Source organism: Schistocerca cancellata, chromosome 8 (genome assembly GCF_023864275.1).
Source record: "Schistocerca cancellata isolate TAMUIC-IGC-003103 chromosome 8, iqSchCanc2.1, whole genome shotgun sequence".
In the NCBI taxonomy this organism is placed as follows: Eukaryota; Metazoa; Arthropoda; class Insecta; order Orthoptera; family Acrididae; genus Schistocerca; species Schistocerca cancellata.
The window spans coordinates 335,548,233-335,573,849 of NC_064633.1; the positions used below are offsets into that span (position 1 = coordinate 335,548,233).

General features: G+C 39.7%; 1 protein-coding gene across 1 annotated transcript in view; it reads right to left on the reverse strand.

Annotated features, from left to right (window-relative positions):
• Nucleotides 1-1,413: 1,413 nt before the first annotated feature.
• Nucleotides 1,414-25,617, reverse strand: part of LOC126094875 (uncharacterized) — a 112,564-nt gene continuing 88,360 nt past the window's right edge. The window contains exons 4-6 of the mRNA XM_049909506.1: nucleotides 12,872-12,957; nucleotides 10,178-10,334; nucleotides 1,414-3,650 (exon numbers count right to left, since the gene is read on the reverse strand). Of these exons, the coding sequence (XP_049765463.1) occupies nucleotides 3,457-3,650; nucleotides 10,178-10,334; nucleotides 12,872-12,957 (437 nt within the window). The 3' untranslated portion in view covers nucleotides 1,414-3,456. The remainder of the gene's footprint in view (nucleotides 3,651-10,177; nucleotides 10,335-12,871; nucleotides 12,958-25,617) is intronic.

Consider the following 25,617-nt stretch of genomic DNA (forward strand, 5'->3'; position numbering starts at 1 on the left):
TTGCTCTGGAGCTACTAGCTCACAATTTGACATTAGTTGGGACAGTTGAAAGGAACAAACCGCAAACACCAGATGAACTCCAAGCAACAGTCGCCCATGTAATTGGATCTAGGTTTCATGGCTTCACAAAAGACATAACCCTGCTTTCTTCTGTACCAAAAAAAGGTTAGTCCTACTTCTGTCGACAAGGCATCATTCCAATTACATTGATGTTGCAAACGGTAAACCTGAAATCACATCTTTTTATAATGCCACAAAAAGTGGAATAGACACATTAGATATGAAGTGCAGTGTTTATTCTGCTAATTGTAAAACAAGAAAGTGAACGATGTCAATTTTTTACCATGGGGTGGCTATGGCTGGATCAAACACAAGTATTCTTTAGGGACTTTTCAAGAAACAAAAACCATATCACGTTTTGATTTCCTGAAAAGAATTTTTCTATATTTGGTCCACGATTTCGTGAAATCTCGACTGGCAACCTCCAACTTGCCTAAAGAGCTATGAAATATTAATTCATTTGAAGAGGAAGAGGCAGAAGAAGAAAAACAAATCGTTAGCCAACGCAATACATTTTTAGTTCGAGTTGATGACACGTCATGTCCAACGGACAAGCTTGAAAAAAGAGAAACTTATCGATTTCGTCCATATCAAAAAAGAGGAAAACTGCACACAAGTGTATTTTTTGCGAAGAGCTAACATGCTTGGAGTGTACACGAAAAGTGTGCAAAACTTGTGCCATGAAAATAAACCTTAAATTTTGTTGTTGCATTACTTGTGGGTATTTAATGTCTTTACATGTAATTGTCATAATGTAAAAACAAACAATTTCTAAACGAGTGAAATGTAAACAACCAAATACTGCAGATTGAAGTTCTTTCTAGCAATAATTTTGTATTTGTTGATAATATAACAAAGGTTATAGTTTAAAAAATTAGTATTATGTTTATTAATACCTGAAAGACCGATAATAACGATCTAGAACAACAGAAAAGTGAAACAGGGGGAAAAAAGTGTAGTATAAAAGTCCTAACGGTGTAGGAGACCGAAGTTCTGTCTAACTACCGAATAAGAGATGTTTCAGTTAGAGGTTAAGGAAAAAAGTGCAGTGATACACTCCACTGTAGAAAATTTGTCAATACCTTTTTTATAGACTGACATGATAGTTAACTCTGGGAATCATACCAAACTTTCACGATTTGAAGTGGCAAAAACAAATAACTGTCTCTGAATACTATGAACCTCTGTTTCAAACAAAAATTAAAGGGTTACATTGATTTCTTAGACAATCTATATTGATACATCTGATTTCACAAAAAAGAGTAAAATCTACATATAAACATATAATTAGAAACACCAAAACATAACATTCATAAAAAAATTCCATCACTTTCTGATTTAATTAAGAATAATAACTTATTTGAAGTGTTAAAAACAGCTAAAACCCATCTCTGTGAATGAAACTGAATATTGTTATTGGAAGTAAATTTATTTTGGATCTAAAGCAAAATGTTGTAGTCTAATGTTCTCATGGAGATCCCACCAACTCAATCAAAAAATGACTGGCAATCAAGTTCATGAAGAATGGAAGCTGTCAATCAGCAACTACAACTTGCTAACATTGCTAATGGGTGCCTAAAACTAATCATACAAAATCCTCTGTCGATTAAACATGAAATGGGAACATGGACCAGATCAGTTTGTGGTAAGATTGTTACTACAAGAAATGAGATATTAACAGTCATTAATTGATGATGGAACCTCTATATTAATTTTGAAGAAATATCCCCAAAATATGACAACATTATAACAGTCACAAATAGTTTTGCCTTATAAATAAGTATTTTTATTGTGTCACAAAAATTCTCAATAGGTAATATGAATAAAATTAGATTCCCAATGTTATATTCAACTTTTTCAGAACAATATTAGTAAAACGTTGGTAAGATCAGTATATTATCTAAATCACAGCTTGGGTTTACAATTAAGGAATGAACATACTTATAAAAATGTATAGATAATAACATTATTTCATGCCATTGATACTGAACAGCTAATGCAAATACACTTAGCTTCATTAGATACTTTTTTAAAAATAATGATCACACAGTTTCTCACTACAGTATTATAACATTATGGTGTAAGAAGCTTTTCATACAGCCGTACTAATTCATTTCTTCAAAGCAGAAAAAAGTTATGTGAATGAGGTTCACACATCATACATGCAAAGGAACCAGCAAAATCCTATCAAGGAAGTACTGTCAAATGTTGTAAGCAATCATGATCTGGTAATGGGTCAGATTCCAGAATGAGCTTTTTCCTCTGCAGCAGACTGTGTGCTAATGTGAACCGTCCTGGCAGATCAAAACTGTGAGGTGGACTGAGACAAACTCAGGATCTTTTGCCTTTTGCACTACTCCCTGAGCTGACATTGCATTACCCACATGATGTCCTGATAGTTTCACTTCTACCAGTGCCTCATGAGTCATATTCATTACCTCCTGTGCCTTAATGAACTATGACTAAGTAAGGATAGCCTCAATATTGTAAAGTGTAGTCATGATTTGTTAATGAATTCTACATAACTGGGAGACAAGAACGGCTACACAATAGCCTGTAATCTGTCATGGAGGACTTAAAAATCTGAACATAAAAGTTAATAACAAACACAAGCGTATCTGAATAAACATACAATATTTTCATAAAAAGTTCTAAAACCACATTGTTTTATATCAATCGACCAGCAGGAAGGAGTCTAGAAACAAAATATTTCAGAGTATGGCTACATACTGAGATTAAATGTATGAAGTATGATGAGTGTGTGAATGATGAACTAAATACTGATTGCTGCATTTTAAGATCCATAAACACATTATCAGTATGAAAACAGGTGTAAGTGTTATTACAGATACTTTTAGTGAACACAAATTATGTAGCTATTTTCTGAAGAAGATCTCTAGCTTCTTTCCAAATTTAAAATCCAATAGAGAGTCAGATATGATACAACTTTAATATTAATGCCCCACCAAGTGTTCACATCAATAGAAACCGAAATTTCTGTTCAGGATTTACGTATAACCATAAAGTTCTGTATCTATATGTTTGGGAAAAAATGTTCTAAAATCTCATCTAAGGCTACAACAGTGGTAAACTTCGATACATTTTGTTGTACAAGGACAGAATGTACTTGTAGATCAAACTATCACACTTAATTTAGTTTATCTTTCGTGGAAATTTATTATATACTCTTCATTGTACATCTGCTGCTACAAAACTAAAACGAAGTAATTACATTTATAAAACTATTTTGTACACTTAGAAACATCTTTCTTAATTTACCAAACTGACCATCTTCATCTGAATTGAAGCTCAGCATTAAAATTGGCAACATTATGAAAGGACTATTTCTCAATATACGTCTTGTGTTGGCTTCTGGAAAATGGGGAAGCAGTGGTTTTAGTAGACAGGTCTGGCAAAAGCACCATAGCTGTCCCCATACATGCCAATACCAGTAGATGCATACTTGCTGTACGGCCCAGAGAGCGGCTGCTTCTGCAGTTGTAGAGTAGACTCTTCAGCACGTGCATGCTCCAGGTCACGCACCACCTGGCACATGCTGACTGTGCAGAACCACAGGTAGAAGAGGTACACTGCAACAACAACATGGCACACTAGCAACTCTCAGTCTTTAATCACACTCACTTTCTCTCTGGCCTACCATCTATACACAATCTACATTAGTATTGTTCTATAAAATACCACAAATGCAGACATATCCCTTAATTCTTCTCTTCTGACATTTTGATTGAGGACCGTCAGCTATCTTCTGAGCCATAAGAAGATGGTGCTGCTCTCCCACCTGCCTTGCAAACACATCACTCGCGCTATCACAACTGCAGACACAGACCATCAAAGCAGCAGAAATGCTACTTGGGTGGCAGAAAGGTATACTGCCGACTCGGCCGTGACAAACCACACCATGTAACATGTTCTAGCTTATAAACATTATACAATAGGGGGAGGGGTATTGTGACACTGTGTTTAAGAGCTGTCTGTTTCGAGTGCCAGATAAAAGTTTTATCCATGTTAAAATCGCCATCACAATTAAGTATATCCTTCATCAGACACTTCCCAATGGATTTCTTAATACCAGGCCCCAGGCAGATAATGTTAGAATCTTGACATTTTCATAATTCCTGGAATGGACTGTCTCAATGCAATGTTTGGCAACTGCTGATTTTTCAGAGTGTAGCGTCGATGCTCTACAGAGCATTCTTGAATGTTTTGTGTTGTCTGCTTGATAAACGAAAGTCCATTGTGAGAAGGGGATCTTGTGTACACCTGTCTTACATAGCACTTGTTATTCTTTCACACCAACGACGAGAGTGGCTGTTGTTTGCTGCTGGGTGGATCCGACCTATTTTAGAAATACTTGTATTTACTTGTATTTGTATACTCGTATTTACTTGTATTTATTATACTTGTATTTACTATAGAAGTCCACATATCTAAAACTTTCCTTCTGAGACTCTTGTTCCAGGACACACACATTTTCGTAATCCCTGGAGTGGACTGTCTCAATGCAATGTTTGGCAACTGCTGATTTTTCAAAGTGTAGCGTCGATGCTATACAGAGCATTCTTGAATGGTTTGTGTTGTCTGCTTGATAAACGAAAGTCCATTGTGAGATTTTGGCCGCTGGCACAACTTAAGTGCAAAGTTTCCAGAATGAGATTTTCACTCTGCAGTGGAGTGTGCGCTGATATGAAACTTCCTGGCAGATTAAAACTGTATGCCCGACCGAGACTCGAACTCGGACCTTTACCTTTCGCGAGCAAGTGCTCTACCATCTGAGCTACCGAAGCACGACTCACGGCCGGTCCTCACAGCTTCACTTCTGCCAGTATCTCGTCTCCTACCTTCCAAACTTTGCAGAAGCTCTCCTGCTCTGCAGAAGCTTGCCCGCAAAAGGCAAAGGTCCGAGTTCGAGTCTCGGTCGGGCACACAGTTTTAATCTGCCAGGAAGTTAAGTGCAAAGTGTTCATCAGGCAGGCGTTAAGGCTGTATCGTCGATTTTCCGGATCAGAAGACTGTTCTACGGTTCTCAGCCGAAATATTCGCACAGGAAAGTTATTGGATGAGGCTGCATGCCCGTATCTTTGTAGAACAAGCAGTATATAGTAAATACAACGATTTACATTAGTGTTAGTCACTTAACAAATGATTTGGTTAGAGCGATTCAGTGACCAGCTGGTAGTGATACAGAGGATGACAAAGAGAATACTGAAACATTAAATTCATTATTCTTATACTGTTTTACTGAAGAAGATTGTACTGCAATTCTTTCTTTCAGTCGTCGCAGGAATGTGGGACAGAGCAAAGACTGCTGGTACCGGTACTAATGATAAGCCTACACGATTCTATAAACATGTGGGGATGAACCTGCTCATCTTCTAGCAACTATCTGTCGTATGTCATGCAGCAATGAAGAGTTCAAGTGATTGGAAAAACGTTTAAGTTCCATCCCATTTTTACAAAGGGTCGTCGATGCATGCCTATGTCGCTGTTATCAGTCTGTCATAAAATTTTGGAATATGTTTTATATCACGTCTTATCATCTTCTGGTGTACATGTCGATGACACAAGCAGAGGACGAAGAGAAAGGAAGTATATGAGGCTACTGACTGGATAAATAAGTATATAAAGAGAGATGGGGGACTGAGACATGATATTAGGGAAACAAATAGAAGAAGGAATCATGGGAGAATATTTTCTTAATAATAGGAATGAGACGAGAAAGACTAAATTCTGAAATAAATATCAGTTAGTAGTATCAAATGCAGTGTTCAAAAATTCCGGGCAGAGGAGGTATACTTAGAAAAGGCCCAGAGACACTATTCCAGCTGGATTACGTCATGGTGAGATAGAGATTCTGGACTCAGAAATTGGATTGTAAGGTGTACCCAAGAGCATATATAGACCTGTATCTCAATTTAGTAATGATGTAGATCAGATTGAAGTTGCAGAGGATCGTCTGGAAGACTCAACGTGTTAAGATTTGGGATAGTGAAGTCCTGAGATGCACTTGAAGTTCTTAAGGCTATAGATATTGCGATATTAAATACCACAACAAGCAAGCACGTCTGTTAAAGAGGAATAGTCATTTCTGAAAATGACATTCATGGAGGTTGGACAGAGAAATATAGCTAAATGGAGGGAAACTGCAAGGAAACTTTGTATAACAGAACAAACATTAAAGCTGATTGAAGAAAGAAGGAAGTACTAAAATGTTCAGGGGAAGACAGGAATATAGCAATATGAGTCACTTAGGAATTAAATAAATGGGAAGTGCAAGGAAACCAAGGCAAAATGACTGCAGGTTAAATGTAAAGTAATGGAGACTATTTATCATGAGTCGCACCTAGAACCCAATGATTCCTAGAGTTGCAAAATAACAGCAAGACATGGTTGATGGGGCATTGTACATATCACACAACAACATATCAGGCATTTTATAGAAGATTTATTTATGATTCAACTGACCGATTCACACAGAAACTAACAATGGTATTTATAAAAAAAAATTGAACGTCATCATAAGAAACTAATTTACGATATACATTGTATTCATTCTGAATAGAAAAAAGAAAAACTGAAAAAGAAATGATGAAGAAACAATTCGTCAGCAAATGATTTTCTCCTTATATTGTTTCCTGGATTTTTCTTCTAATATTATGTTTTTCCTCTCATTATATTTGTATCATTCCATGAATATAAAATCCCATCTATGTTATTATGAATATTGTGAAATTTTGAAACTATTTTTGTATCTCTCATGTTATTGGAGTGTAAGATGAACTTCCATAATATGTAATCGGTAGTTCTCTAGTTTTAGAAGACTACCAATTACATGTTATCGTACTTAATCTGACACTTCAGTGACATGAGAGATACAAAAATAGTTTCAAAATTTCATAACATTTGTAATGCCATAGATGGGAATGTATATTCATGGGATGAAGCAAATACAATCAGAAGAAAGACATAAGATGAGAACACAAAGATAGGAAGCACATAAGGAGAAACTCATTTATTGAAGAAGTGTTTTTTAATGTTTTTTTTTCTTTCCTCTATTCAAAGTATCTCTTAAGTTGTTGGAGTGTCAGATGAGCTTCCATAACGTGTAATCGGCAGTCTTCTAGCGTGAGAGGGCTACTGATTACATATTACAGAAGCCTATGTTATCAATAGTATGAGAGGCATAACAATAGTTTCAAAATTTCATAAAGTTTGTAATACAATACATTGGAATGTATATTTGTGGGACAAAACAAATACAATCAAAGGAAATGCATAGCATGGGAACACATAGATAGGAAGCAGCATAAGAAGATAATCATTTATTCACGAAGTGTTTTTTCAGTGTTTATTTTTCTTATTTTTTTTCTTTTCTCTATTCAGAGTTAATACAATGTATTTCATAAATTAGTTCTTTATGATGCTATTAGGGATTGTTTATTTTATAAATGCCATTGTTAGTTTCTATGTGAAAGTCTCATGTGAATTAAAAAGATATTTCATAGAAAAATGGTTGAGGTGGAAGCTTATGCTAAAGAAATGTGGATTTAAGTCCTGGTCTGGTAGAAAATTTCAGCTGACATTACCAGTTAATTATAGTTATTAAGCTCTGGCAAGCTTCTGAATGCATGTATCTGTACACCCATGTATCTGACTCATTTCTTCACTTATATTAAACCTTTGGAGACTTTTTAGAGATTGTCTTGTGTTAGAGTATTACTGTCATACTTCGCACATACTTTGGTTGTCAAAATACCAAGCTTATTGAGATGACCTGTGCAGAATGTCATAGATCTAACAGCGGATATAATTCTTATGAGACCTTTTGTATTCTCAAAATATCATGTTTGTAATTTGAGTTTACTCAAAGAGATTTCATAACTCATTATTCAATGTAAATTTGTAGAACAAACTAGTTCCCTCACTCTGAACTCACATATAGCAGTAAACCTGTGTTCTGTCACTGAAACAAAGCATTTCATTTATTTTACGATGGCGATTTTTTTCCAGTTAAGGTTGGTTCCATATGTATTGCTAAAAAACTTAATACTATCCACTTCTGTATTTCACTGCTTGAATATACTATTTTCATAACTTGCAGATGTTTATGAGAAGTGCTGCAATTTTTGCACCTCATCCTGTCAAAATTTGATGTTAATTCATCTACTGTGAACCATGTGTTTATGCTTTCAAATATTGCATTAGCTACCTTATCAGTGAGGCTGATGCGCTTTTCATTTCTATACCAATATTATCTAGATAAAGGATAAAATTTGTACCTTCTGCGAAATAGTAGATCATTCATGAATATTGAAAACAACAGAATGATGAAAATGTAACACTATGGTACACCATGTCTGATTGCATCCAGTTCTAAGTACCTATTACTACATGAGCGATATGGAACTAATACAGTACACATCCATAAACATCATGTTCAGACCAATGATTTTTAAACTCTAGACAAGTTCTTAAACGGATTATTTTATATAGTTTGAATTATAGGTGTGAGCTCTTCCAATTGCGATGGTGTTTTAAACTGCTGCATCAGACATGTGAAGAGTGATGAAAGTCTATCTTGGAGGCCAGAACTGAACAATTTCAAGTAACAGGACTCTATTTACCGCCACCCCATTTCCATAGCGCACTTTAGCTGGTGTTTATCCGAGAGGTGCTGCCACAGCTGTTGGAGGTTGTATCTCTTGCCACCCGAGAGAGGACGTTGTTTGAACACGAAGGCGCACCACTCCACTTACAGCTAACCTCATCGCTGGATTGGAAGCGGAGGTCTTGTCCACTACTGCTGTGATCACTGGGTCTTATTTTTTTCTTCAAATTGTATTACGTGAAGTAGCAGCTGTACGAAATCTCAGTAGAAACTCAAGAGGAATTGTATAGCAAGGTCCTAACTGCATGTATCGTGCAAGAAACGACAGATGAGAGAGTGCAGAAATCTTTGGTGCTGTTGTTATTCATGCAAGGAGACTGGTAGTTATCACTGTGAGCTCAGGTTGTTGCTATGAGTTGTAATAAGATTATGTCAATAAAAAACTGAATATGCATTTCTGAATATAGGTTCCTTGTTTCAAGAGTAATCAGCTTAGGGTACTCTACCACCTACAAGATTTTGAACAAAAAATTTGGAACTCCTTGTATATAACAATATTGTCTATAAACCATGTCACTGAATTTATTATCCATCAAGTGATTCGCATATACCATCGAAAATTATTTTCACATGATATCTAAGTACACTTTCACATCTAATGATTTCCCTTCACCGAGAATGAAGTGTTGGTTTAGCTTTGCTAGGAAGGCTTCAATACAGTTACAACACACGTCAAATACTATTCGGCGATTTTGTATTTTGCACAGTAAACGACAGTATAGAGCTGTATCGAATGGGTCTCCGAGCATCTGTTGTCGTCCAAGTGCCATCGACGTACTGGTCACATTCCCGTATCTTGTGGAGTCATCCCTCCAAAAGAGCACGGTCATAACAAGTGAGACAAACACCACTGATAAACTCTACAACATATTGACGCCAGTAATAAAGTACTGTAGCTGCAACGTCCTGTTCGAAGACGCTTCTTGACGTCGAATATTGAGTCAACGTCGGATTTTTCTTTTTCTCTCACTTGCAGCAGTGGTAGATGAAAAGCTTGCACGATGTCAGTGCATTAGTGCTATTCATCCTTCCTCGCATTGGATAATGAAAAGTAAAGGAAGTCTTATTCGATTTAGGCTGCAAAATCGAAATATGACACGTTTGCCATTCATTTAAATCGTACACCTGTTACAGAGATAGAAGGTCAAAATCTGATGGAATTATGAGGACACGAGTGAACCCTAACTTTTTTTTGTCCATAAACCCTAACATTTTTGTCCATAACGATGATAAGTAATCTATCCAGAAGGGCAACCGCTTCCCATCAAGAATTTCTACGCAAAAACACACATAAGAAACCTAAAACTCCTGGTGCATGCGTACCCAAACACATATCTATACACTTCTTTATTCGTATTGTAGGAATCTTTGGACAACTCAGATTCAGAAGGGTGTTTTTAGAATCCGAGAAGGGCACGAGCAGCAACTCACATAGGATGAAGCCGCCCGCGACACTGCAACCAATGAGGATGCCCAAGTTGTAGACGTTCGCCTTGAGCACCGTCATCGCCATCACGAAGACCACGGACATGGACACCAACCGTCCCAAATCCAGCGCCACGAACGGGTACATCAGTTTCAGGTTACACTGAAAGGAAACAAGTATCAGCTCAAGTGATACACAACTCTTACAATGTGGTATGCACCGTTTTAATGCTGACATGATAACGTATTGGCCACGACATTTTACAAGTTAGTACGTACTATGAATGTGGAGATAATTTAAAACCTTTGACAGACTGGGATTCCAATCTAGATCTCCTGCTTGTTGGAAGCAATCGCCTTAATCATTGCATGCACAGTCTAGGCCTATCTCAAACGGTCATTGTCACTGGTATATGTGTTCCGATAGCCGCTTGTTTCGATTACAACTTTGGTCAGTCCATCTCCAGAAGGAGAAAATTAGCTGAACTGCACTCTACGATAAAGAGGAAAAAAAAACATTACAGGGAAAGGTGGATGATTTTTTTCAAGAGAAAGATCTTCACAAACTAAGCAAGAGAGTAACGCTTTGGTCCACCTCTGGCCGTTATGCAAGCGGTTGTTCGGTATGGCATTAAGTTGACGGAATTGTTGGATGTCCTCCTGAGGGATATAGTGTGAAATTCTCTCCAATTGGCACGTTAGATCATCAAAATCCCGAGCTGGATGGAGGGTCCTGCCCATAATGCTCCGAACGTTCTCATTTGGGGAGAAATCCAGCAAACTCACTGGCCAAGGTAGGGTTTGGCAAGCACGAAGACAAACAGTAGAAACTCTCGTCGTGTGCGAGCGGACTTTATATTGCTGAAATGTAAGCCCAGGGTGACTTGCCATGGGCAACAAAATGGGGCATAGAATATTGTGCTGGAAGGGTGCCCCTGATGGCAACCAATGGGGTCCTGGTATGGCACTCCAGACTTTCAGTCCTGGTTGTCGGACCGTATGGAGGGTGACAGTCAGATCCCACCACTATTTGGGACGTCTCCAGTCACATCTTCGTCCTGGAATGAAATTCCATTGACCAGAGTAGAACTGTCTTCAGTGATGAATCCCGCCGCTTCGGAATGAATCCCGACGACCAGCGAAGACGCGTATGGAGATGCTCTGGACAACAGTGCAATACCAACCTGACTCTCGTCCACCATATGGCCCAACAACCAGGAGTGATGGTCCGGGGTGCCATTTCATTTCATAGCAGGAGCCCTTTGGTCTACCGCAGCGCTCTTACAGCACAGCGGTACGTTGACGATATTCTACGCCTTGTTTTGTTGCCCATTATCAAAAGCCACCATGGTTACATGTTTCAGCGAGACAATGCCCGCCCACACATGGCGAGAGTTTCTACTGCTTGTCTTCATGGTATCAAAACCCTGCCTTGGCCAAAAAGGTCGCCAGATCGCTCCCCAATTAAGGACGTTGGTAGCATTATGAGTGGGGCCCTTATGATTTTGATGGTCTAACGCTCGGTTGGGCAGAATTTTTCACGACATCCCTTACCAGGACATCCAACTACTCTATCAACCAGTGCCAAGCCAAATACCTCTTTGCATAACGGTCAGGGGTATATCAATGCGCTACTGACTTTCTCAATTTGTGAAGCTCTTTCTCTTGATTAAATTATCAATTTTTTCTAAAATTGTAAAGTAAATCACATCTATTAATTTCTGTTTCAGTCGGATGATTAATTCGTTTTTTTTTTTTTTTTTTTTTTTAGTTTTGAAGTATATGAGAAGCGCCTACAGTAAAGGTGAACTAGGTGAAAATATTGTGTAAGAGGCAAGTTATTGCAACTGCTTGCGATAAGTAAGAAATTCGCCTGCCAATCCTAGTATGGCACTAATTTTCATTTGTCACTGCATATTCCTTAAAATGCAAGTTAAGTAAGTCTGAACAGTTTGTGCTGAAGTCATTCCATCTTATTTCATTTCATTCCCATAGATCAATATTTAAAAACTGCTTTTATTTTAAGTGGTAGTAGACTATCTGTTGCTAGGACCACGGTAGTGGAATACGGTCAAATCAAATCAGACGATGCCGTGGGAATCAGATTAGGAACTGAGACAGTGAGAGTGGTAGACGAGTTTTGGTATTTCGGTGGCAAAACAACTGATGATAACCGAAGTAGAGAGGATAAAAACGCAGTCTGGCAATAGAAAGGAGAATATTTCTGAAAAAGAAGAAATTGTTAACATCTAATTTTCTTAAAAATGGGAGCTCGCAGTGGATGACAGTCTCATTCACCACTTGATCTATGGCGCATAATCATTATTCGAGTCTGTAGCTCAGATTTTTTTTTCTGTCACAGTTATTATGCAAACTCCTTGAATCTCTGCATTTGAAATCATCAGTTGAAGATGTAGATCGTGTTGTTTTATATATACATTTGATGGCAACGAAACTAATAACCTACTGATAGGATAAAAGATGACTTTTATATTGGTTTGTTCAAAAGTTTTCTTTTTGGATAACGGCCAGATGAACCACTGAAACAGATACATAGCTGAAATTTAAAATGTTGTCATTCAAAATAGGATGCTTCAGTAAGAAACGTACTGGATACATAAAAAGACGCAAAAGACCCATTGTAACTGCAAATTGCATAACTTCTACTAAATATTGCAGCCATAATAACAAAATCATTACCTTGTATGCGCCGTAAATTAGGCCCAGACACGATAGGGCGTACGCTGTGTACAGAATGATGAGACTAAGCAAAAACGATTCAGGCTCTGAAACACACAGAAACAATCAAGTTATAGTGCTTCCATATATTACTGTTAGATAAACTGAAATATGGATGACAACTGAGAGAGATTAAGTACATATACAAACTATGTAATATTATTGGATTTCAGATACTTTGCCTATGAGATATTTGTCATAAAAGAAAAGGACAGCTAACGAGCTGTAGTTCGTAAAGATGCTAAGCATCACAGCGCGAGAGTAAAAAGACGAAATAGTTCTTTAATGTGCGCCTATACCAAGACCCGCGTCCAGTGTTGAAATACTCTAAATAAACACTATGACCCGCTGGCCGCAGATATTTCAAATCATTGCCGCAGCGCTTGACAGGAAGAAGCTGCGAAACAGAAGAAAGGACAATCTATCTTTTGTTAAGAAATATTCTAGAGACTTCATTATCCCTTGTACTTTTGGTCGCCCACATGTTAAGACGTACTACATAGCATTGCTACAAGTTGTATTTTTATTTTGTGTGAAACCTATGTGGAACGACGAATAAACATTTCGGTAACTCGGGTGAGGATACAATGTACTTGCACACGCAACGACATTTAATTTTTAAGAAGGAACGCACTGACAAAGCAGCGATTATTGGACTGTGCCATGTACAAAAGAAATATCAGATGTAAGTCATGCATTTATTGTGTATTTGCCAATGTCTGGAAGTTTAAAGCCAATTTGTTCAAAATATATCAATATTTTACGATGCAGTAAGTTTCTTCTTATTCTTTTCTTTCACTAACCGAAAATGATGTTCAAATTGTATATGAGCTTTGTTACAGGTTAGCTCTTTATCGCGGTGTCTCGATTGTGTTTGGGAGACCACTAATGTGTTCAACTTCCGATCTGTTAATCTTTCTCTTACGAAATTCCACTAATTTGCTTTCATTTTCATTTTTATATTCAAATAGGTCCCTTAGGCATTTTCATCGAAGATTGTGATTGCGTGAAGACATTCCGCGTCAAAAGGTCAATTACGAAAACTCCTTCGCGTAATCAATGCGTACGTCTCCTGAACACAATCGAGAACCGACGCATCGGTGATCAATTAATAATCTCTCTCTCTTTTTAAGTCGTACTAAAAAAAACCGAGCGAGGTGGCGCAGTGGTTAGACACTGGACTCGCATTCGGGAGGACGACGGTTCAATCCCGCGTCCGGCCATCCTGATTTAGGTTTTCCGCGATTTCCCTAAATCACTCCAGGCAAATGCCGGGATGGTTCCTCTGAAAGGGCACGGCCGTCTTCCTTCCCACTCCTTCCCTAATCCGATGAGACCGATGACCACGCTGTCTGGTCTCCTTCCCCAACCCAACCAACCAACCGTACTAAAAAAAACGGCCACACAAGATAGCCGTAAGTACTCAATCTAGCGTTAGGTTGCATTTTGTCAGTAAATATTACCAACCAACAGTTACAGCATCACTATTATTATTTACTAATATTTCTTATACAGAATAAGCAAGTTCCTAACGCCAGAACTACCAGTTAACTCAGCGATTAGAGGGTGGGACTGTTGTCATACTGTTGCATTCTTTTTGCGCGCGAAATCGAATCTCCACACTATCTTATCAAAAGTATGCAGATACAACTATATAAAGCGGGACTGACCACTAGATGTCACGGTAGGCGAGTCTGCCAATACAAAAGGAGGCCAGTCAGACGAGAAGCAGTAGTAGCAGAATGAGTCAGTCAGCACTTTCAAGCGTGGACTAGTCACTGGATATTACCTGAGAACAAATCCATCACGGATATTTCAACTCTTCTAAAGCTGCCCAGGTTAATTATTGGTGATGTGATTGTGAAGTGGAAACTCGAAAGAAGAAACACAGCAAAGCCAAGACTAGCAGACGTTATGTTCTGACGGCCTGGGAGCATCGAGCATTGTGGAGGGAGGTTTAAAAAAAATCGCGCGAAATTGCTGGAAGGAATCACTCGTGTGTTTCAAAGCGCTCCCAGCAGTCCAACTAGTACAATAACTACGCATCGGGCGTTAAAAACAATGGGTTAAAATGGTTGAGCAGCTCCTCATAAGCATATGTTTTTACAGTCTGTGCTATGCGACACTTGCGATGGTGTAAAGAGAGACGCCACTTGACACTGGATGATTGGAAAAGAGTGATCTGAAATGATGAATCAAGCTACACCATGTGACAATGAGTTGGAAGGGTTTGGGTTTGGCAAAAGCCTGGAGAACGTTACATACAGTACCATCATGTGTAGTGCCAGAGTCGCTCTAGACCCCCAGCGTCCAACAGCACTACCTTCCCTGTGTTCAGTCTTTGAGGAAGAACTGGCTGCCATTCTTCCGCAGACATTCAGACACCTGACTAAAAGTGTCCCCAGCGGAGTTCAAGCCATCATAGAGGCGAAGAGTGAACACATCCCATGTTAATGACCAATAGCTGTCTGGGATCTTCTGAATGGATAGCGTGTGCTTTCTAGATCAGCGACGAACAAAACGCTAGCGTACATAAAATTTATTCCAACGTATGTACACTGACTGGAAACAAATCGCAACACAAAAAAAACAAAAAGCAATAATTAATATAGAGTAATGAAATTTTGGGAATATATTTGTCTAGGTAACACTGTAAGATGGGCAAGTTGTTTTGATTTTTATAAGTTATCGATATGCACATCAGAGATAGAAAGCAAGTTATATTACTGTTAAGCAATCTTTGGTCTTGTTGTGGGACAGTGTTTGCCTCTGCGCAGTCTGATACATTCTTAGTTGAAGTGTGGCAGATGATGGACGTATTCAGCAATGCTGTGTTGACTTGTAATTGTACCTATTAGACGAAGAAAGATTAACTGTAAATGACAGCAAGGATGAATACGATGTACATATTGAAAAGCGAAAAGAATATAAATTTTGAGTAATGTTTTTTTTTTTTTTTGGAAGAGAAGAAGTTCGAGGTGAGGCTGCAACACTACGTAGCTAAGTTTGTCGGAATAACAAATTTTTTCACTTGCTCAGAGCTGACAGAAAAACTCCTCACTTCCCTGAATCATGCATTAACTACAGCTGAATAACCGGCTTGGTTTCTACAAAAATTCTTTGTTAAGAATGATCCCTTTTTAAATAATTGTTCACTTTCTTGAGCACTGTATTGTTCAGACCAGCGTTACGTGTCAAAATCAAGGAAAGTTTTACTTTTTTTCAGTATATACTGCATTCTAAATTGTTGTCTTGGATAATCATTTATTAGGAATAGTTACTCTCCCCATCCCACTGTTTAAAGAAGGTTTATCATCATGCATTACCACACTGCACCAGTTAGTATGCAACAGTTTGAATATTGTTTGGAAATTTTATTTAAGAAATGAAATGTAGCATAGTCACTGCCTGCTCGCTGTTTACTGTTGTGCTTTCGAGAAATCTGTGACAAGTGGAATTTTGATTAGGGCCAGATAATTCTTTTACTTCAGTTGCGCATTTAATATCAAGACAAGTTGTATTCAGACCAGTTACAGTTCGTTTCAAATAAGGTTGTGTTTAGTCAAAGGCTAACATAACAGTGTAAGTTGGATAAAATACTGTGGGTGTGTAGTTTTGCGTAACACTTAGACATTTCATAGAGTAATGGGTAAATTTGGGCTAAATTTCATACAACTTAAACATATTTCGTTGATTAACATGCAAGATCACAGGGTAATGGAAGTATGAAATGCTGGTACATTAATAACCAGTGTAAACTCCAGAATCTTGAATGCAAGCTTGCAAACGTGCTTACATTTTGCTGCACAGGTGCCAGATATCAATTTGTGGGACGGACTTCTATGTCTCTTCCACACGGTCATTCAGTACAGGGACGGTTGATGCAGTTTGTGGATGAGACTGCAGGTGTCGTCCAATGATGTCCCATATGTCCTCGATTGGTGACAGATCTGGTGGTTGAGCAGGCCAACGCAACATGTTGACACCCTTTAGAGCATGTTGGGTTACAACAGCGGTCTGTGGGCGAGCGTTATCCTGTTGGAAAATACCCTTGGAATACTGTTCATGAACGGCAGCACAATCGGTCAAATCACCAGATTGATGTACAAAATTGCAGTCAGGATGGACGGGATAACCAAGAGAGGGCTCCTGGTGTCATTCGAAATCGCACGCCAGACCATAACTCCAGGTGTAGTTCCAGTGTGTCCAGCACGCAGACAGGTTGGTTACATGCCCGCAACTGACCTCCTTCATATCAACACACGGCCCTCATTGGCACCGAGCCAGAACCAGCTTCCATCAGAAAACACAACAGAAATCTGCCCTGTTCCCCAATGAGCTCTAGCTTGACACCGTTGAAGTCGCAAATAGCGTTGGTTTGGTGCCTGTGGAATGATCGCTACAGAGCCTCTGGCTCGGAAGTGTCCTTCAGGTAACCGATTTGTAACAGTTTATTCTGTCACTGTGGTGCCAAATGTTGCTCTGACCGCTGTTGTAAAGGCAGTACAATGCGCCCGAGCCATACGCCGAACACGATGGTCTTCACTCTCGATACTGCCACCTGGTGTCCGGAGTCCGGTCTTCTTGTGATCGTACGTTCTCTTGACCACCACTGCCAGCAATCATGTAGAGTGGCTACATTCCTGCCAAGTAATTCTGCAGTATCACAGAAGGAATTTTCAGCTTCTCGTAGCCCTATTATACGATCTCGTTCAAATTCAGTGAGGTGTCAATAAAGGCGTCTTTGGTGCCTTAAAGACATTCTTGACTAACATCAACCCACTACTTCCAATCTCAAAGGTAACTAACGTTCACGACTGTTACAGCATGTATTTAAAGCAAACCTGATTTGCGTCCTCAAAACGGAACTGCTAGCGCGACTATTATGCGACTGGCACTAAATCTGAATAGTCATCATCTTTCAGGTGTAGAAACACGCCCAGCAACATTCGTTTATGTCGCACAGCTCCTTCTTGGTGCTGCGTTTTTTTTTTTTTTACGTCAGTGAATTTCCTTCTGCTCCATCTTGTCTTTCCTTCTATGATGGATTTACAGGCTTTTCAACGTTCATATTCCAAATTTACTTGAACAAGTATTTTTTGCATGTAAAAGCAGGTTGTACTGTATTAGTTTTCATACCTACAAGTAAGTTTTGAGTTGTCATGTCACTTATTAATGATTATTACAAGTTGAACTACGACGAAGCAAGATATATACCAAAATGAAGATTTTGTTGTTGTTAAGGAAATTATATTCAATTTTTATGCTTTGTAACACAGTTTCAGTAGACAAATGTAAAATGTTTCATAATAAACTTCATTTACACTGAGAGAACTCAAACTAGATACCAAGTCTGCATTATTTTATAATTCAGATATGTTAATTTTAGTCTAAAGTCATAGAAGAGCCCACATAATGTCATGGTATCAATAATTTTAATCACCAATTTTCAGGTACTTGTAATACTTTTATGTACTTCTAAATGAATTGCCAATAATTCTTTAACGCTATGTCACCAGGTAAAAGATATACTATAAGTCAAACTTTGACGCAGTCAATAAAATTTCTGCAGTGTCAAAAGTCTGAGCAAATACCAAGCATATTGTGTTATTTTTTCCGTAGTGACTGCCGTTTGAGTGACGTGCTACAGAAAATAGTACATATATCTTAAAATGTATAATGAAATGTCCGAAAGAACGGACACTTCACATATAAATATCATAAAATGCCTTCTCATAAGCATTATAATAGTAATCTAATTTCAAATGTAGGACACTCTAATATGTTATAACCTTTTCTGTGACTGGTTAAGTATAAGTCTTAATCATCGAAATTTAAATTTCTACTGTCTCAAATATTTGATTATTTATTGAATTCCTTGAGTCTCTTTTTTGGGCATATACAAATCTGCTACACATTTTACATCCAACTCTTTTACTTCTAGTAGTTAACTGTCTCTTTTTTTACGTCTCCTGTGTTGCAGCAGCCTGTACCACGTTATGTATCTGGAATGTAAGAAGATGTGCAAAAAAGTCCTTTTCTTACACTGAGAGGAAGACATGTTATTAGGTCTACATTCTTTGTCCCTTCTTGTTGCATGGTAGCATTCTAGACTTGACGGCGTGCGACAAATGACTCCTCTCATTCAATCTCAAATGGGCCCTCTGCGTTGACAGAGAAGCCTCATCTTTTTAACGAAATGTACGAAGTATGCAAATCTCCGTCCCTATCAAACTTCCTGGCAGATTAAAACTGTGTGCCAGACCGAGACTCGAACTCGGGACCTTTGTCTTTCGCGAGAAAGTGCTCTACCATCTGAGCTACCCAAGCACGACTCACGACCCCTCCTCACAGCTTTAATTCCGCCAGTACCTCGTCTGGCCCACAGTTTTAATCTGCAAGGAAGTTTCATATCAGCGCACACTCCGCTGCAGAGTGAAAATCTCATTCTCCGTCCTTATCGTTAGCCCATAAATGATCAAATCGTTTTCCTGCGCAACTGTACATTTTCAAGTCGTCAGTTCGTCGGCTAAGTTAAAAGCTCTTGCTGCCCCTGGAAATTTCGTCGTTACCGTCGTGCATCATCATTCTGTGTCCTTTCGTGTCGTTGGTGATAACCTCAAGTGCCATATTACAAATTCTCGCAGGAACACGGTTCGAACTATCCTCACTAGACTATTATAGCAATAGAGCTTGATAGTGAAGACGTGTTGTGTTCGAATCAGCATGATCTTCTGTCTGTGGTCATGGTTAACTTGAAGTGTGACGCTGCAACCAAGTCAGGAAAGTACTACTTTGATTTTCGTAAAAAAGTTACTATATTGTCAAATAATGACATTCCTGGAGGACTGTGGCTTAATGTGACGTATAATGTATGCAGTGTACAACAGCAACCAATTACAGTTAGCTTTTGTTTACTTTATTAAAAAAATATTTACAAGCGGTTTCGAAACTATAGTATCATCGTCAGGCTTTCTTACATCCTTATATCTGAGTCAAAACAAGAGATGCGTCGAGATATATTGCGTTGCAACCAACCGAACTTGAATAGTAATGAAGACCGCAGTGAGTGTTTATGTAAATACGAAGAATAACATAAGCAATATTCGTTCCAGAAAAAACGATAAAAGCAGTTACTTCTGGTGGTCATTTCACGGCAACTCATCTCCAGAACGGCGTCCATATGTTTTGAAAAAAATCTTGTACTGCAGAAAGTGATAACATTAAGACCAACGTAAGGCATCTAGAGTACATTGGCACTGTTTCAACTGAAAGCTGGAATAGAATTCGAGTACCTAGCGTCTTTATTGAAGACCCTGTTTAGTCAAGACAGCCCTAATGAAAACGACCAGATGAGTCAGACGATAAAGTTATAAAAAAATAGTTATAGCTGGCGTTAAAAAAGTTTCCGTTCGAAGGCTATACAGTCCTCGCTCGTACCTCACGCAGGGAAACTCGGTGTGAGCATTGAGGCAATCATCCAACCGACGCATCAGCTTGACGATACCCGCTGTGTAAAACACCGTGACCTGCTGCGTGAAGAAGTCCGTAACTGCATTCTGCACATCTTCGTTCTACGACTCTTCAGGGCCTATGTAACGGATAGAAGGCGTGATAATCGCGTGGGTAGAGACCGGGAATATACGGCTGGTGCTTGAATGTCTCCCACTTGAGTGAGACTGGCCTCCCAAATCGACCCGCATCTTGTATCAAATCGCGACCAGCACAGAACTTGGCGCACCATTCCGCAACGTTCGTTATAGACAGACATGCTGCCCCATACACATTCTCCATCCTCCAATGAATGTCTACCGGTGTGTGTCCTTTGGCAGCCAAGAAAAGAATAGCTCGTTAGTCTTGATTGGACGCATTTGGTAATAACGTCGCCATATATCATGTTGCCGCATTTACCGCATTTTACGTAGGAAAGACACGAATGCCACACTAATCCCTTGACGACATGTCGGTGCTTATATATCCTCATCGGTGCCATGCTACGTTGCATATACGCTGTAGAAACGCCCTCAAATGGAAACTTTTTGATCAGCCCTTCTACAACTGGAAGTCCAGCCTTCAAAAAAGGCAATACTTCCGGAAAACTTCACAAAAACTTTCTTTTAAAAAACTCTTCTCCCTTATTTACTGATTCTCCACTAAACAAAAATAGTGTATATAACAATGTGCCGTCTTTTTCCCTTCCTCGCAGACGGTTTTAACAGAAAACCTGTACATTAGGAAAGTCTTATTTATGAATTATTGGCTTATGAGCACTATTCTACTTTGCAGTCTAAATCGCTCAAAAATTTGTAATATTACCCGCTTGCTGCAAAATAATGTAACTTAAGGTACTATCCTTACCGAACCAGTAGCTGGAGAGATCTCTCTCATACCCTGTAACCAGTGTTTCCAATTGAATTACCTATTCAGTTTAGGTTCCAATGGTTCTGAGCACTATGGGACTTAACTTCTGAGGTCATCAGTCCCCTAGAACTTAGAACTACTTAAACCTAACTAACCAAAAGACATCACACACATCCATGCCCGAGGCAGGATTCGAACCTGCGACCGTAGCGGTCGCGTGGTTCCAGACTGTAGCGCCTAGAACCGCTCGGCCACTCCGGCCGGCCTCAGTTTAGGTGAATCATGGTTTCGTTTGCAGTAACAATAAAGAAGGCTTACCCATTCAGTTTAGGCGAATCAAGATTTCGTTTATAGTAAAAAAAAAAAAAAAAAGGGCTCAAGGTCTGACATTCAAACTTTCAGAAACTGATTTACGATCAGAGTGCTTTTACCATGGACAATCGTATGTTTGCCTTTCACGAACTGGTAGATCAGAAAACCAATTCGCACTCTTGCCACATACTACCCAAAAAACCAAAAAAGTTGTATAGTCTGAAGTTATGTAACTGTCACAGAGAAATTTGTAACGCGGGCAGCGACAGCCTTTAAACTTGCTAGTGAATGTAAGTAAAATGAACCGCAAGAGAGCTGTTCAAATGGATCTAAACACTATGGGACTTAACATCTGAGGTCATCAGTCCCCTAGACTTAGAACTACTTAAACCTAACCAACCTAAGGACACCACACGCATCCATACACGAGGCAGGATTCGAAGCTGCGACCGTAGCAGCAGCGCGGTTCCGGGCTGAAGCGGCCGGCCAAGACAGCTGTAATTTCTTTATTGTCACAATAGATTCCCACAACGTTCTTTGCCAAAAATCAAATCCCTTAAGAGGGGAAGTCGTCAAAATAAATAAAACAGGAGTTCGGGGCGAACAGCCTTCCGTGCTACACCCTTGCAACCATCACAGGTGCGCCACCGCGCAATTCGCCCCGATCTCCTGTTTTACGAGGTGCATTCAAGTTCTAAGGCCTCCGACTTTTTTTTCTAATTAACTACTCACCCGAAATCGATGAAACTGGCGTTACTTCTCGACGTAATCGCCCTGCAGACGTACACATTTTTCACAACGCTGACGCCATGATTCCATGGCAGCGGCGAAGGCTTCTTTAGGAGTCTGTTTTGACCACTGGAAAATCGCGGAGGCAATAGCAGCACGGCTGGTGAATGTGCGGCCGCGGAGAGTGTCTTTCATTGTTGGAAAAAGCCAAAAGTCACTAGGAGCCAGGTCAGGTGAGTAGGGAGCTTGAGGAATCACTTCAAAGTTGTTATCACGAAGAAACTGTTGCGTAACGTTAGCTCGATGTGCGGGTGCGTTGTCTTGGTGAAACAGCACACGCACAGCCTTTCCCGGACGTTTTTGTTGCAGTGCAGGAAGGAATTTGTTCTTCAAAACATTTTCGTAGGATGCACCTGTTACCTTAGTGCCCTTTGGAACGCAATGGGTAAGGATTACGCCCTCGCTGTCCCAGAACATGGACAACATCATTTTTTCAGCACTGGCGGTTACCCGAAATATTTTTGGTGGTGGTGAATCTGCGTGCTTCCATTGAGCTGACTGGCGCTTTGTTTCTGGATTGAAAAATGGCATCCACATCTCTCCATTGACACAACCGACGAAAAGAAAGTCCCATTCATGCTGTCGTTGCGCGTCAACATTGATTGGCAACATACCACGCGGGCAGCCATGTGGTCGTCCATCAGCATTCGTGGCACCCACCTGGATGACACTTTTCGCATTTTCAGGTCGTAATGCAGGATTGTGTGCACAGAACCCACAGAAATGCCAACTCTGGAGGCGATCTGTTCAACAGTCATTCGGCGATCCCCCAAAACAATTCTCTCCACTTTCTTGATCATGTCGTCAGACCGGCTTGTGCGAGCTCGAGGTTGTTTCGGTTTGTTGTCACACGATGTTCTGCCTTCATTAAACTGTCACACCCACGAACGCACTTTCGACACATCCATAACTCCATCACCACATGTTTCCTTCAACTGCCGATGAATTTCAATTAGTTTCACACCACGCAAATTCAGAAAGCGAATGATTGCACGCTGTTCAAGTAAGGAAAATGTCGCCATTTTAAGTATTTAAAACAGTTCTCATTCTCGCCGCTGGCGGTAAAATTCCATCTTCCGTACGGTGCTGCCATCTCTGGGACGTATTGACAATGAACGCGGCCTCATTTTAAAACAAAGCGCATGTTTCTATCTCTTTCCAGTCCGGAGAAAAAGAATCGGAGGCCTTAGAACTTGAATGCACCTCGTATTTAGTTTGACGACTTCCATTCCTCAGGGGTTCGATTTTTGACTACCAACGTTGGGGACGTCTTGGTGCACTAATGTGAGACTGTTTTCCCCTGAGGATGCTGTTTCAACGCAGCGAAACTGGTTATGACAGTAAGGAAATCACCAGTTACAATTGTTTTGCGATTGATTTTAGTTCCACTGATTATAATTTTATTGTGCAAAAATAATTAAAAAACTCTTAAAAACAATGAAAACAAAAAACGAAAACAAAATAGTGTTTCTCATTCATATTCTGTGTGATTTATTGTAATTTCGAGATCTATAGCGTCGAAGTGGGCTTGATCGCAACGAACAGCTGAAATTTGCGTCATGACACAATTCCCAGGGTTACTCCAGATTTGAACATATAACCGATTCCCATAGTACATATTTAGCAATTTTGTATCATATTAGAGTTCGCGAGTAAGTATAAACACGTTCGGAACCATAGTTGCAGGAGCACAAGGAAAACATTAACATTAGACCTCCGACTTCCCAGCGTACCTTAAGGAACCACGCTTGTAAAAGTGCTTGTAAAAATACAGCTTGGTTTAACCAGACGGGATGAGTGGGGAGCTAACGTCAGTCAGAGCTCAACCAAAAGGCCAGCAGAAGAACTGAACATGACTTGAACCTGCCACGTTGCAGTTTCTACCGTTCCGATAGGAAGGAACATCCACATAAGCTTTCCACATCAAGCTTTTACCCACCTGCATGTCCTGGAAGTACTGTCACTGTGGGCAAAATAACCCAATCACTCAGCTAATAGGCTAACAGAATGTGCGAAAGCTAAGCATTGGGAACACAAATGCGACGTGAGGCGCAGATATCACTTAGCCACACTGTAACAGCATTGTCACAGTTCAGAAATGAACTATTCTCGTTCCGCATATTTGCTTGAGTCAAGCTATACTGTTTCGCTACACACTTTTACTGCTTAATCGACACGTTACTGACGTGCATAGACGTGTATTTTTAAAACTACTCAAAATAAACTCAAAACACTCATCGTAGTGTTCGAACTCAGTTATAATTCCTCAGAGCAACTCAGCATTAAATGTATCTGTACTATCAGGAGCGTCGTAAAATATGAGGGGACTTCAAAAAGTGGGGTACACATTACATTGGCAGGGCAAGCAACTTTTATCGAATGCTGCACTACACTTCAAAGTGACACAAGTGAATGAAGCCATTTTTTCACGTAGTCTCTGTAAACAATGGTCGGAATGTTCTATCAATCGTTCAGTTCCTCGACGTTGGAAAACTGCTCCTTGTTCACAGTGCCATTCGAGAACCTCTGTATTAACTAAATGATGATGTTGTTCCCTTAAGTGGTATCCTAGGGCACTACCATGCACACTGAAACGTATTTGGCCGATGTAGTGATACTCACACGATTCCGGACTGTATCGGATGAAATGTAGGTCTTGTGAATGCTACTACATCGGACAAACGTCAAAGGACTTCAAAATAATTTTTCAGGGAGACAAAGTTAGGAAGAATTGCAGGATCTGTTCAATAGAATGAACATTCTAATCAAAACAGAATGTGGACTGACAGTAAACCAAAATACTGATCAGCCAGAACATTATGACTACCTACCTAATGACCAGTATGTCACCTTTGGCACGGATTATAGAGGAGATGCGTCATGGCATGGAAGCAATCAGATCTCGATAGGTCGCAGCAGGGAGTTGGCACCACATCTGTTTTCGTAATTTCTGGGGAAGTGGGCGATGAACCTTGACGTCATGTTTTGGGGGACAGCACGTCAATAGGAATTCGTCACTGTGTTCCTCGAACCAACGTGTACCTCGGACTACTCCACCACACTTCTGGCCTTGTGACATAGAGCATTATCTTGTTCAAAAATGCCACTGCCGTCGGGAAACATGATCGTCATCAAGAAGTATACGTGCTCTGAAACAAGTGCACATTACTTTGCCATCATGGTGGCTTGCACGAGCTCGACTGGACCCATGGACGACAACGTGAATGTTCTCCAGAGCATACTGA